A 13,953-nucleotide genomic window follows, 5' to 3' on the forward strand; every position below is an offset into this window, starting at 1 on the left:
TACAGCAGGAGTTTTTTTTTTTCAGAAATATTACCTGAGGCATGCCATTTGAGCAGCATATTTTATAAATGAAAAAAAAATAACATTCAGCCATAGCTTAAGAATTATTTGATGGAACTGAGTCTTTTTCTGTACTTGTAGTGGCAGATCTTTTCCATTTTCAGGTGCTGCATACCTTAAATAACTGCAATGCCAGTTTCCTATAGGTGTTATTAGGCCTTTTAGCAGTACAACTGGTGAATCCCTATGCACTCACTCACTCCTCCCCTGCTCCCTTGCACTCTGGAAAATTTGGCAACCGAGGTATTCGACATCACAAGTGTGCACCTTTACAGTCCAGGAACTGTGATAGTGGCAGTTCTCTAGCAACAGTCTGCAGCTGAAATTCTCTCTCTCTTTTTTTTTTCTAGACTCACTTGATCCTGTTGCTGCTTCGCCAGCTCCATTTGCTGGCGTTGCTTCTCGATCTGTGACGCAGCGAGCTTCTTCTGCTCATCGTGGGCTGCCAGCAGCTGCTCCCTCAGGCTGGTCAGTTGGTTAATCATGCCCATGAGCTGCCTCTCCTTCTCCGCTAGGCTTTCTGGTGTCCCTGCAAGGAAGCGCACGTTTGAGGAGGCAAACTGCTCTGCGGGTGGATGGTAATAACCAGGGGGCTGGATAAACCCTTCTCTCCCTCCCACCTGTGCTGTGAGGTATGACCCTACAGAAGGTAATCCTGGAAATAAAATTAAGGATGAAAGCTACTGATATGCATAAATACAACCGAATTAAGCTGTGCCACAATTACAAGGTAGCTGTTTCTTTGAAATGTTCCAACACGTACAGGTCAGAACTAGGTGTTAATCAGCAGTGCGAAGTTGAATAAAGTTGGGGCTCAACTTCTCTTCTGGCTGTGCTGCTGCTGTGGAGATGGGCTCATCTGGTTATATTAACAATTTCAACGGCAGAAAGAAATGCAAATAACAAGTTATCACACCAATAAGCCATTGTTACAGCTAACAACTACTACATGCTTCAGTATTATTCACCTATAAAAGAAAGAGAAAGGAATGTAATTAATGACAGAACCTAAATAACTTGTTGTTAATTGTTTTTAATCACATAATTGTATTCCGTAATGCCTATAAGTGCATCTCTGCTTCTGATGCTTTTTTTCACTTTCACTCATCTTCAAAATAACTTATCCCAGACACTAGAAAAATCAAAGCCCAGCCAAAGACAAAAAGCACACAGAAATGCTAGTACACAAACAACAGCACTGTTCCTTTAGAAAACAAAGATTCTAAAGCAGCTCCTTTAGATCCCTAGAACTTTCATTTTGAAAGATTTTTTATATCTCTGCTGTTAAGAATGGTGTAATGTGCTGTTCCAATGTTTGCTTGTTTGATGGGCTTATACTGTATATCTAAAAGTGAAACCCTTTTTCTAAAGGTGTGAAAGCTCATTAGCACTGCCAATCCTTTGCAAATGATGAGAAAATGTTATATGAATAGCAAATTATTGTTTCACAGAAAACAAAGTACTATATTACAAAAAGCAACTACAAGTTTTCAATAACCACACTTACAAAATCACAGTGTAGGATCCTATGTTTGATAAGTGAAAACAGTTTTGTACCGCTCATATCGTTACTGTTTCTGTATAATCTTTTGGTTTCCTCTAATTATATACATTTGGCTTCCTAAATCTTATCCTACTGTTGCCTAAAATTTGTAGAATTGCTCAGGAAGACTATCTCACTGGGTGGCTCTGACAAAATCTTAACTAAGATGCTCTTCCAGTTATATGCTTACCTTTTAGTGTGCCCTTGAGCATATGTTTAGCATGAACTGACCTATAACCCACAACAGCAAATAACACATGTTCACCTTTGAACTTTCTTAAACTACTGGCAGATCCAACGTTATCCTCAATATAATTTACATTTACCAAAAGAAAAAAAAGATATATTAAAGTGTGATTACCCTTAACATGTGCAGATATTTCTAGCAAAAACAAAAACAAAACAAAAGCCTGTTAACACTGTTATTCTCAGATAACATACAGAAATATATGCCGTGTCTGTGTTAAATTTATTGGCCATCTTGAAATGTACACCTTCTCCTTTTTATTCCATCTTTCGACTGCAGTAATACAAACACCCATTGTTTCACAGAGAGCTTAAAAGCCAGTACCTTCAGCAAAGCTACATTCCTAGGCATTAAAAAAGAGTCAAGCAGGCTGCACAGCCCTAGTGACCCCACAGGAAGGTGCCAGTGAAATCCATTTGTCCCCAGAGGTCTCTCCCTCCCCACAACCCCACCACCAACAATGGACAATAAATGCAACTGTCATGGCAGACTGCAGGAAAAATAAACTAGCGGCTGTTTTAACAGCTTACTGACGAACCTTTCAGATGTGTGTGCATTTGATGATGACTGAAACAAGAAAGGACCTTATGTTAAAAATGTCAAGCAGTGGAAAAGAGGGGGGTGATGTGTGTGTGTGGGGGGGTGGGGTGGTGGAGGAGGGATAAAAGAAATCTTTCTTTCAGTGGCAGTCCCCCAGCCAGGCTGGGAGGAATGTGGATTGTCTTTGGAGTTAACTCGCAGGGAATCTGCTTTCATGCTTAACCTGAAGAGAAAAGGAGTGCTCTCCATGGCACTACAAGATCACAGGGACTTTGTGATTTATTGTCTGTTAAACACCCCCTGCTTCCCTTGCTCTGTTTCCCAGTACTTTCACTTGCTCTAATGTGATCTGGGCACATACTGTGCCTCTTATCATGGAGAACCAAAGCAACTTTACCTGCATGTGGAATGTGTACAGCTCATCCTACATGCATTCTTCTGCTCCCCACCTCATTTCATCTACAGTATCTACAATTACGGGTAACCAGCTCTGGGAAAAAAAAATCAATTAAATCATATGGTAGCTTCCCATTCTGCAGGTGCCGGGAAAGGAAAGGAAAAATGTTTTTAAAATAATTTCGCTCGGCTGCACATTGTCGATTCAGAAAGTCCTTTTTTAACTGCCGAAGGAATTAGTGAGGACACACAACGTTAGTGCAAAACTCTTCTGCTTCAGTTGATGCTAAATCCCCTTCTCTTTCCTGTAAAAGCAGCCGTGGCTTAAATGATTGTCAACATCCAGCATAAGAAAATTAATCAATTTCATAAATCTAACACAATGCGTCTTGGTTGCCGCTGACTCAGTTTTCTGTCATTTGGAGCGTGCTGAAATGAGTGGTCCCCAATTATGATCTGAAGTTAAAACCGAATGCCTCCACGCAATCTACTTTGCCATCAAACTTTGCGGTTCAAAAGTTCCTCGTTAGACCATAAAGTTTCAGTGTTCAAGTGTTCAGTGTTTGTTTTTCTAGCACATATTTCAACTTTTATTAACCTCTGATAGGCATACTTGCACATTACAATACTGCACAATGATATGATTGTTATTTAATGTGGGCTAGAACACAAAATCACTTCCAGATCCATTGATACCTTGTTTTTTTATTTCAGATAACTTACAACCTTCATACAAACCCTGAAAGAGAAACATTTTAAAGACATAACAGTGATAACAAAATGAACCAGATAATGCTGCTTAGAAATTCAAGATCAGATTTAGTTTTAGGGTTTTGATCTCCACAACACCAAACAGTTCCAAACTAGAAGCTCGTTAAGAAAATGGTAATTTAATTTCCAAGCATATATGGAGAAATATATGTTTCCTGTTTCAATTAATGTTATAAACAACTATGACTCTCAAACTTAAAATATCAAAATGGTGTCCAAAATCTTTTCTTAAAGTGGTCAATTTAATGCAAGTAGAATTTGTTAAATAAAAAAAAGTGTATGACAATGTTTCAAATGAAGCACTTTCAGGGGTCCAAATAGTATCTAAGTTATTTCAGCCTTACCACCTTTACAAAGTAGTTTATCAGACACTGAGGAATATCAGTTTAAGAGTGCTGCCACTTTAACTATCAGCGTGTTGTCACAGAGGCAACCAAGAGAGACATTACTCTGTCAACTGTAACATTAACAAGAGATTAAATAAAGACAGATCTGTTGAAACACAAAAAGTAGGCAACGTCCAGAGGAGTGGACTGAACAGGTGAGTACTTTAACTTCTTGAGAGACCCCCCAAAATTATTCTCAATCTTTTTTATAGAACAATAAAAAAACAGAATATAAATATAAATTTCCCCAGAACTTTTTTAAATATTGCATTAATGCCTCGAAAAACTGTAATTTTAAGACCTTCTACATCAATCATGTCACAGAATGTTCATAACCATTTTGCACCTGACTAGCCGATCAATAACTGGTTACCTCAGACTAACAAATATCCTTAGGCAGGTTATATAACTAAGTGCTGCTTCCATTCCATAGTAATTAACCAATTTGTAACAATGTAATACTTGTCAAAAACCCCAAGAAACTAATTAATGTCTGTTCTTAAAAGATAACTCCTTATAGCAACAATGCTATAAGATAGCTATGGGCATTTTGCTTTCATTTTGGGTCTTATTTATTTCATAATTTCAGATTTGTCAGACTGATTGCTCTGTGACTATACCAGATGAACTCTAAGCCATACCATAACTCTCAAGCCTTCACTCCAAGAGGTACACAGCACACCTATGCTGAAAATGTAGTTTAACATGTGATACAGTACCAGCCTCTCATTTTAAGGTATTAAGTGTGGCTGTTTGCTTTTGTTTGTAACTGGCAAACAACTGTACAAGCGAGAGATATTTTTTTCCTAAACTATGTCCTTTGGCAAAGCTACATCTCCCTTGAACAATAGTACTGTTCATTATAATTATCATCGTCATCCTCATCATCATCTGTAGAGTTATGTAAAAAATCTCCAGTTCGTTCTTTTTCGCAGGAAAAAAAAAATCAACAGATTTCATTCTCATGTCAAGTGCTTCACTCACAAACTGCCTACATGATTTGGATGCAGCTCCACGTTGTTGGTATGAATACAGCATATTTTTGGATCATTTCAAAATAATACATGGCTGTCTAAAAAATATTTATTTGAAAGATTTTTCTTTCTCTCTGACTTTCCATTCGGTTTTTTTTCTCCAGCTGGTATTTTTTTTTAAACTGAGCAGGACACGTCTGCAAATAAAATGTCATCACAGTAGGAATACTGTGTGCAGTTTTTTAATCAATTAGTAAATCGTACAAATGGACAAAAAAAAGGAAATGCTTCATTGATGAAAGCTTTTCAGTTTATTGGGACCAGATCTCCATTAATATGAACTTTCACTGTAGCCTTAAGACTTTGCTGTAGAATCAAATAAGCCTCAAGTGTTACTATTATATTTTAATTTACTGTTATATTTTCTCTTAATGTTATTGTAACATACACAATTTATTTTAATTCAGCATTTGTTGTGTTATTATGCAATTGTTCTATTGTTCCGCTCAGCTACACACAGTTTTCTTTTTAGTTTAATATTTTTTTTATTCTCTCCTATACAGCAGCCTGCACAACGTAGGGAACCCCCACAGATATTAACAGTGGGACAGGTTTGTAAGTGAAATATAAATTACCTTTAATTTCTCCAAAGTTCCCTGATCCCATTGCAAGGAGCTTGTCCTTCCAGTCTTTTGATAGAAGCTTCTCAATGCTGGGTGTTTCTAAGGAACAAGAAATAAAGAAAAATTAAAATGGACTACATCACAATAAAGCTCATTTAAAGTCCATTTGCTGTAATAAACACTATCTCCCCCCCCCCAAGTTCCTCTTGCTAATGGCTTCATCAACAACCAGATAAGAGAAAAAAGAGAAGCATGTTTTATCACCTGCTGTTAGAAAATCATTAGCCCCTTCTTCCATGAAACAAAGCTCTTGTTAATGCAGGATGACAATGGATACATTATGAAGCCGCGCTTTGTTTTTCTAATAGATGCAAGGTCTTGCTTTTTTTCTAATTGCTAACCTGCCAAGGACAACTTATCAACAGAGCTAAAAGAAAATTAAAGAGAAAAAAGGCTGTGCTGATATTGCAATGCAAAGAATCAATTTTCTCTTTTATGGGGCGAATTTCATTAAAGTATCAAGGCTTTAAAAATTCTCCACTGGTGACAGACATTAGTATCCCCAAGTACCAAGTACTGTCAGGAAAAATACTTTCTTCTTATCACCTGCACAAAATGTCTGAGACAACTCTTTATCAGTTTCAACAAGTCTTTATACTCCAATATACATAATAAAAAACACATGCAGACTTTATGTAAAAGTTTCAGGTTAGTGTTGGCAATGCCTTGTAGCTATTGTACCAGGTATTACCAGGCAAATATTCTTGTAAATAATCAATAGTCTTTACTGATCGCAATACGTCAATTCGATTTCTTTATAATAGCAAGGAGACTTTTACAAATATTATAAGGATTTTAGAAATGTTAAAGCTGGTGATGATCTATTTAAATCACTTATGTACCCCCTGTTTAAGCCTTCAAAGGACATCTATTTTTAATATAACATATGTCATACAAAATTCAGTGTTCACCTACACAGTTTCTTAATGCACCAATCTGCTAGTCTCTGAAAATGAGGAATTTGTGTTTAAAATTTATCCATTTGCTTAATTATTCACTAAAAAAATCAATAATGTAGCCTTCTAACAGTATCATCTGGATTCGTTCCCTGCCACAATTTCAGTTATTTGCATATTTTTATTCTCCAGAATTTGCATATTCCCCTTCACTGTTACAGTATCTTTTTTAATGACAGTTGCCTTTCACTTTATATAATGCAGCATAATTTATTGGTTTGTCTCCCTAATACATAGTGAGTATAGTGTACAGAGCTATACATTTAGCTTTTTGTCAAAATAAAACAAAATCATTGTTTTAACAATTCTTGTTTTATAGCCTGCCTTAACAGTAGTCAAAATGAATGTATTATTCAGAAAACAAAACATTTTTTCCTTATTCATACTTGTTTTTTTTCAATCTTTCTTTTCATATTACAAGAGAACATTGAAAGAGTAAGCAATTCAAAATAAACACAATTAAGATTTAAAAGTAACAGCAAATGCAGAACAGTGCTGCCAAAGACAAAGCAGAATTCATATTTTTTTCTGGCACTTTTAGCAATTTTTTGTAAGTTTTACTCTTGGGATTTCCAAGACAGGAGCCCTTTTGTACTCTCAAAATAGCAAGTGTATGCTCTGATGCTTTTGATAAAGTCTCCAGCAAAATCTTGAACAAAAAGGAAAACTGCGAAAGAAAAAAATAAAATGTGGAACTGGACATGCCATTGGTGGAGGGACACAGTTTTCTAAAAGACAGCGAAGAAATCTCTGCAAAGCGAGAAGGCGGTTCTTGAAAATCTATAGCAATTTAACAATGGGCTATCAAGCCTCCAGGCACTAGAGGCAGGCCATTCTACTTTTAAAACCATTGTCTTCAATGCCTGTGACAAAGCTTTTCCCTGTAGCCAGACAACATTTTCTTTCATAGAACAGAGAGAAAGAGATCTGGAATTTTTAGTCTGGTCTTTAGACGCACACAGATGAAAGCATGAAAGAGCTGCACACAACCATATACATGGCACATTATTCAGTCATCAGCAAGAATCAAAACTGTGCCGAGCTATCATTTATTGGTCGCATCACTTGACAGTGCTATCGCCTTGCATTACTTAGGAGTGTCATAAATTAAAATTCTAATACTAATTCATCATTAATATTCAGAAATATTGCTTCTAACATAAAAGACAAATAATAAATATACATGCATATACATGTTGTTACATAATGTTTAAATAACATTCTCCGGTTCACCATCAAAATTATTGTGTGCGCTGTAAATGTAAAAAAGGTAAATGGTACAAATACAGCAATTTCTTGATTTTGTTTCTAAACACAGGTTCCGTTGTCCAGCAAATGAAGACAGATCCTATTCTTTTGGGCTATCATTAGCAGTAGGATTGCGGGGAGGTGCAGTAGTGAGTTAGGGAAAAGGTGTTTAAGGACATTCTTAAAAACATGCACATACACACACATAACTTGGCAACTTACAAGAAAGCTGTTTTAAAGCAAGGTTAGTCCCCTTTGGATCGAAGACCAAAACTCCTCCCGAGAAAGAGCAGGTTTTAACAACTACACTTCTTTTTCTCTCTCCTAAATTGTCGCCTCAGAGACAGATAAACGATTGCCGCTGTTGCTGCTGCTCATGTCAGTGAGGATACAATAATAATAAAAGAAAAAAAAGTCATCCCTCTTGCCAGAAACCACAACTTCCGCCAAGGAGTGAAGTATTCGCTATATGGACACTCCCCTCCAATCTTCAGTCTTAAAGGAATCCCTGTGTAAGTTCTGGCCTTGTACAATCTTCTCCTGTCAGCAGTCTTACAGGGGGTGGAGTATGGGAGGCTGCTGTAGAATATTCTATTACTGGGACAGAAGATGGCCTAACCCTTTCAAGTAAAAAAAAACGTGAATTTCTTGCAGCTGTATTAGAGTCCACATTATTTGACCAATAGTTAGCAGTGCTCCTGTTTTTTTTTCTCTTGACAGCTGTCTTGCTATCATCCCAACAGGTGCTATTAGCCACCCCTCCTCCTCTCAATATCCCCCCCTTGTCAAACAATGGCAAAGGCTTTTAAGCCAAAGAGCTTTGACAAGTGAGAGGGAACAACAAATGGCTATGCCCTGCTTTTCTCCTGGGGTCTCTCTGCAGCCCAGAGTAATAGTTATTATTTTTATTTATTAACATTGCTGCCATTGTCCCCAGTGACAGCCGGGGCATTTTAACTATTAATAAAAATGGAAGCAGTTTTTTTTTTGGGGGGGGGAGGCCTGCAAAGTGCAACGTTAATGAATGCTGTCCATTTCAAACTGGATAATTTATACTGTGGATAAAGGTGGCTGAAGATGTTGTAACCAGGAATGTGAGCAGATAAGACAGGGGCATTTCAAATGCCAAGGCAACATGTACCTGAGCAGTGGAGCTGGGGGGCTTTTGGCTGGTACAATCTATGTATGCTCTTTATTTGTGTAAAAGGGGCTCTGGAAAACATTAAAATTACAACTGTAATAATTCAAAATAATTCCTCGTGCTACATTAAACATTCTTATTAATGTCTACCTTTGAAAGTTACATTCTTCGTGGCAGCAATAACAGAGATTATAGACTTTTAACTAGCTGCAGTTACACTAGAAGAGACAGTATTGGTATTACACCAGTTTCAATAGTCTTAGTTGGATGGAAACTGAAGACAGATTGACAGGCCAAAGAAAGATGAAAAAGGCAACATAGCAGTCCAACACCCTAGTTTGCTGCGCAGTGCTAAGAATTACCACATGGGAAGGAACAGTTGTCTCGTGTAAAGAAGAAACTGAGCTTTCAAAAAATGAATCACATTTTACTGAAAAAAGAAACAGTTGAGTTGAGATATTTCTATGATGCGGATCTTACTGAGCTCAAGAATTCAACACTGTTCAGGAACAACTATTCAATTTTTTGCAATAGCAATACACAAACTGCCGACGTATAGAGAACGAGTTTTTTTAGCAAAAGAACAAAACATTTGTTTCACGTGTGTTAAGACGTAGTCAGATGGATTACTATTGCTGTTGTAGAGTATTCACTGTGTACCAGAACCAGTTCTGTCCCATATAAAGCGTGACGTAATAGAGCATTATCGAGTGTATTCACAAATATACCTTTGGAAGTGTTCTGTAGCACTGGTCTTGACTACAAATTCCTTTACATGGTTACAGAATCACTTATCAGATACATCCATCCGTTTTCTAACTGCTTCCTCCAATATAGGGTTGCGGGGGATGCCAGAGCCTAGCCTGGCAATCAATGGGCACAAGGTGGGATACACCCTGGACAGGACACCAGTCCATCGCAGGGCAGACACAAGACACAGACACGCACACACTCACTCACACCAGGGCCAGTTTCCCCAGAATTCAATGAACCTACCAAGCTTGTCTTTGAACGGTAGGAGGAATCGGAGCACCCAGAGGATACCCACGCAAACACAAGGAGAACACACAAGTGCCATGCTAATACCACCCAAGGAATTGAACCCAGGACCCCAGCGCTGAGAGACAGCAATGCTACCTATTTGCACAATATGAGTGAAATATGTCAGATTTGATTCAGAGCTCCTGCCAGTTACTAAGGCAGTCCAACTAGATTCTGCCCTGGGTCCTGCTCTTTTCTCCTTCTGTAATAACAGTACTGTTGAGGCATCAGGGAACTCTCTTATCCAGATCTATGCCAACAACCACTTTATACCCACCTAGACCCAATTAATCTACAGGCATGACAAACTTGTCTTTCTATGAACATTGTATTCTGCTGACCTCCAAATTCTCCTTTAGTAATGGTCATTACATTTTTTTTTATTATAGGTAAGATAAAGTAATATAAATATAAATAAAAATATTTTGGTATCATTTTGGATACAGCCTTAACATTTATGCCAATAATAATATGTATTAATATTAATTAATATTAATATTAATTAATATTAATATTAATGCCAGCAGCCATATCACCCTGCAACTCACAACTGGCAACCCACTGAAGCTAAGCAGGTGTGAGCCTGGTCAGTACCTGGATGGGAGACCTCCTGGGAAAAACTAAGGTTGCTGCTGGAAGAGGCGTTAGGGGGGCCAGCAGGGGGCGCTCACCCTGCGGCTCATGTGGGTCCTAATGCCCCAGTGTAGTGACGGGGACACTATACTGTAAACAGGCGCCGTCCTTCGGATGAGACGTAAAACCGAGGTCCTGACTCTCTGTGGTCATTAAAAATCCCAGGGTGTTTCTCGAAAAGAGTAGGGGTGTAACCCCGGCATCCTGGCCAAATTTCCCCATCGGCTGTTATCAATCATGGCCTCCTAACAATCCCCCTCTGTGAATTGGCTTCATTACTCTGCTCTCCTCCCCACTGATAGCTGATGTGTGGTGAGCGTTCTGGCGCACTATGGCTGCCGTCGCATCATCCAGGTGGATGCTGCACATTGGTGGTGGCGGAGGGGAGTCCCCATTACCTGTAAAGCGCTTTGAGTGGAGTGTCCAGAAAAAGCGCTATATAAGTGTAAGCAATTATTATTATTATTATTATTATTAATATATCAATATATTTTTACAGAGCAAACTACAGTATACTGTCAGAATTCCTCAGTAGTTAAAGGATAACTCTCAGGCTGTTGATATCACTATTTGTTCTAGTCAGCACCGAAAGAGCAAAAACAACTTTGAAGCTTTGAATGTACAGTATGTGCACTAAAGTCTGTATTGGGCTGTATTTTCTTGATATTAACAATGTAACCGTTTTGTGATCGCTATCATTGACAGAAAATATCTTATCGGTGCTTCATCGTACATAGTGAAACACTCGGCAAAAAAAAGCGTTGCAACCAAGATGTTCTCTTTTAGAATTTGTGCTTGTTGAAAAATACTCACATACAGTATGTACACACAGCTTCACAAAACGGAAAAAAAAGTATCTTCCTACAGCAGCAAAGTAGTTAAACCTAAATACTGTCCTCTTGACTTGGAAAAAAAACTTCAAAGCTCAAAGTCATTTTACCTATCACTGGTTTAACCAGAAAAAATTAAGCATTAACTAAATTACGCACATCTGTGTAAACAGTTGCATTGTTTAAAAAAAAGACTATAGCAAGGGTTCAACATTAGACAGTGCAATAATTTGGTTTTGAACTCAGCAAGGACTCGGGTGACTAGGGTTTCAATAAAAAGCTTTTGTAGTGACACAGGCTCTTCCTTTCTTCCTTTTCTCTTTCTTTTTTTTACTTCAAGACCAAAGATGCCTGATGAGTGACAAGGGCAAACTCCAGGATCACCTAAGAATTGGGAATTGTGGACTAGTGTTACAAGGAATTTAATAGATCAGAAAGGCACTGATTGGGAAAACAAGGCCATTATTCAGAAAGCCCTTTTGTGAATAGACACATGGGATGCCAGAACAACAAATGGCCTAATCCATGGAACATGTAAGGCTACCTTGTGAACTAAATTCTCTATGGTGTAAGATAAATATTGTGCCTGGAAAAAAGCACAGTCTTGCACTAGAATGAATTTGCCCACTGTGGGGCAGTATGTTGACTTCACGAAGGTGCCCATCATGCTGATCTGATGGATCTGATGAATGCTCAGGCACATTAGTTAATATCTGCTGATCATGCTTTTCCTAAATTGAGTAATTGAGGACAGAAAAAAGTGCTGGCTGAAGGCTTTTGTCTTGGAGACGAAGAAAGACGAATTCACCTGGCCAGCGACTTGAGTGGCCTGTGTAGGCATGAGGAGCAGAAAGAAAAGGAGAAAATCAATTAAATTCATGCAAACAAATACTCTTGATTAAATCAGTGGGAGAGAAAATACATCAACAAGAGGTTTAATAACATTATTTATACACCACGCTCCCAACAGTTTGGAATCACTGTAGCTCCCCAGCAGGCAAACATGTTCAGTTACAAACTCATTTATCTGCAAATAAGCTGTAGGAGTCATTTCAGTCTAGGTTGAGATCAATGAATAGTACAGAAACTGCTCTTGTTAGGATTACTAATGATCGGCTGATGACTGCTGACTCAGATTTTTTATCCATTCTTGTCTTGCTGAACAAGTGCTGATTTAATACTGTTGATCATACCTTTTGTCTGGATAGATTAGATGGGGCTCTTTGTGTTACTGGAACTGCTTTGTTGATATTTAAATTTTATTTAACTCATATAAAACAGTTTGCTCAAATTGGGTATCATTCCTCCTACACAAAATTGGTCTCTTTCGGTGTCCATCAAGGCTCTATTCTAGGACCAATGCTTTTTAGTACCTATGTTGTAACACTGGATCAGATTCTTTGTAGGTTTGGAAATGGCTTTCATTTCTATGTTTATGACACAAAAATCTTTGTTTGCATGAAAACTGATCAAACACTTTTTGTCGTCTCACACTGTTTAGATGATGGTACATCCATAATCTAACAAGACCTTTGTTACAAAGGAACGGGAAAAGGTTTATTCCATGCTGAAAGGAAAAGAAAAGAGACACAACGTTGAAGCTGTGGAGCCTCCTTTAAACCTGTGTTATGCTGATTGGCTCTCCTTATCATCTCCACAAATGTGTCATCCTTTGTTTCACTGTCAATGGTCCTGGAATCAGTACAAATATTAAGGTTGAGAATCTTGGTGTCATATTTAATCCAAGCCTTGTATTTGAAGGACATGCTCATAATGTTCTGAAGGTGTCTTTTTATAATCTTTGTAACATTGCTCATATCTATGGTGTTGTAATCTGAAAAGCTAATACGTGCTTTTCCAGCATTGTAACACAGCACCTTCTGGCATGTTTCCAAACGTGTTCTGAACAAGTTGCAGTGCATTCAGAAGCAGCTGCTTGGATCTTAACTAAAAGTAAAACGTGCGAGTATAAAGCTTACCTGTTTTGGCTTCTTTCAATTGCCTCTCTGTGAGATTAAGAACAAAAATCGAAACACTGCTACTCAAATGTATGGATTTGAAAGGTTCGGCTCCTTACTATATCCTGAATACATCAGTGAACTGTTAACTCCCTATACATCTACACATCATTTGCACTGTTTGGACTCTGGCTTTCTGTCAGTTACCAAATCGAGGCTTGAATTACTGCTGCTCTAAGGTTGTGAAATGATCTCATCAGACCTTGCAAGTCAGTCAGCCCTACCGAATCCTTACTTAAAACTACTTTTATAATCTAGCCTTTTTAATTCAGTTTCATTTTCTGTATTAATTTGTGTATACCTCTCTTTCATTGACTGGTTTAATGTTAAGCACTTTGAGATAACACATCATGAAGCCATTTAATATAATCAAATGATATGTACAGAAAAAAGCTTTTTATTGTTATTATGATCGCCAGCCACAACAGTAAAAATGCAGGTCCTGCACATGTATTACACTATCATTTATTGCAGTTTTTAAACTGA

General features: G+C 37.9%; 1 protein-coding gene across 7 annotated transcripts in view; it reads right to left on the reverse strand.

Annotated features, from left to right (window-relative positions):
* sox5 (SRY-box transcription factor 5) overlaps nt 1–13,953 on the reverse strand; it is a 335,228-nt gene that overhangs the window by 65,699 nt on the left and 255,576 nt on the right. For 6 of the 7 annotated variants that reach the window (XM_088645796.1, XM_088645794.1, XM_088645793.1 and 3 more), the window contains 2 exons: nt 5,553–5,639; nt 417–589 (listed from right to left, as the gene is read on the reverse strand). In XM_088645796.1, coding sequence (XP_088501922.1) covers nt 417–589; nt 5,553–5,639 — 260 coding nt within the window. The remainder of the gene's footprint in view (nt 1–416; nt 590–5,552; nt 5,640–13,953) is intronic. The other variant, XM_088645792.1, reaches the window with a different exon arrangement.

Source organism: Lepisosteus platostomus, chromosome 9 (assembly GCF_059453375.1).
Source record: "Lepisosteus platostomus isolate fLepPlt1 chromosome 9, fLepPlt1.hap1, whole genome shotgun sequence".
NCBI classification, from domain to species: domain Eukaryota; kingdom Metazoa; phylum Chordata; class Actinopteri; order Semionotiformes; family Lepisosteidae; genus Lepisosteus; species Lepisosteus platostomus.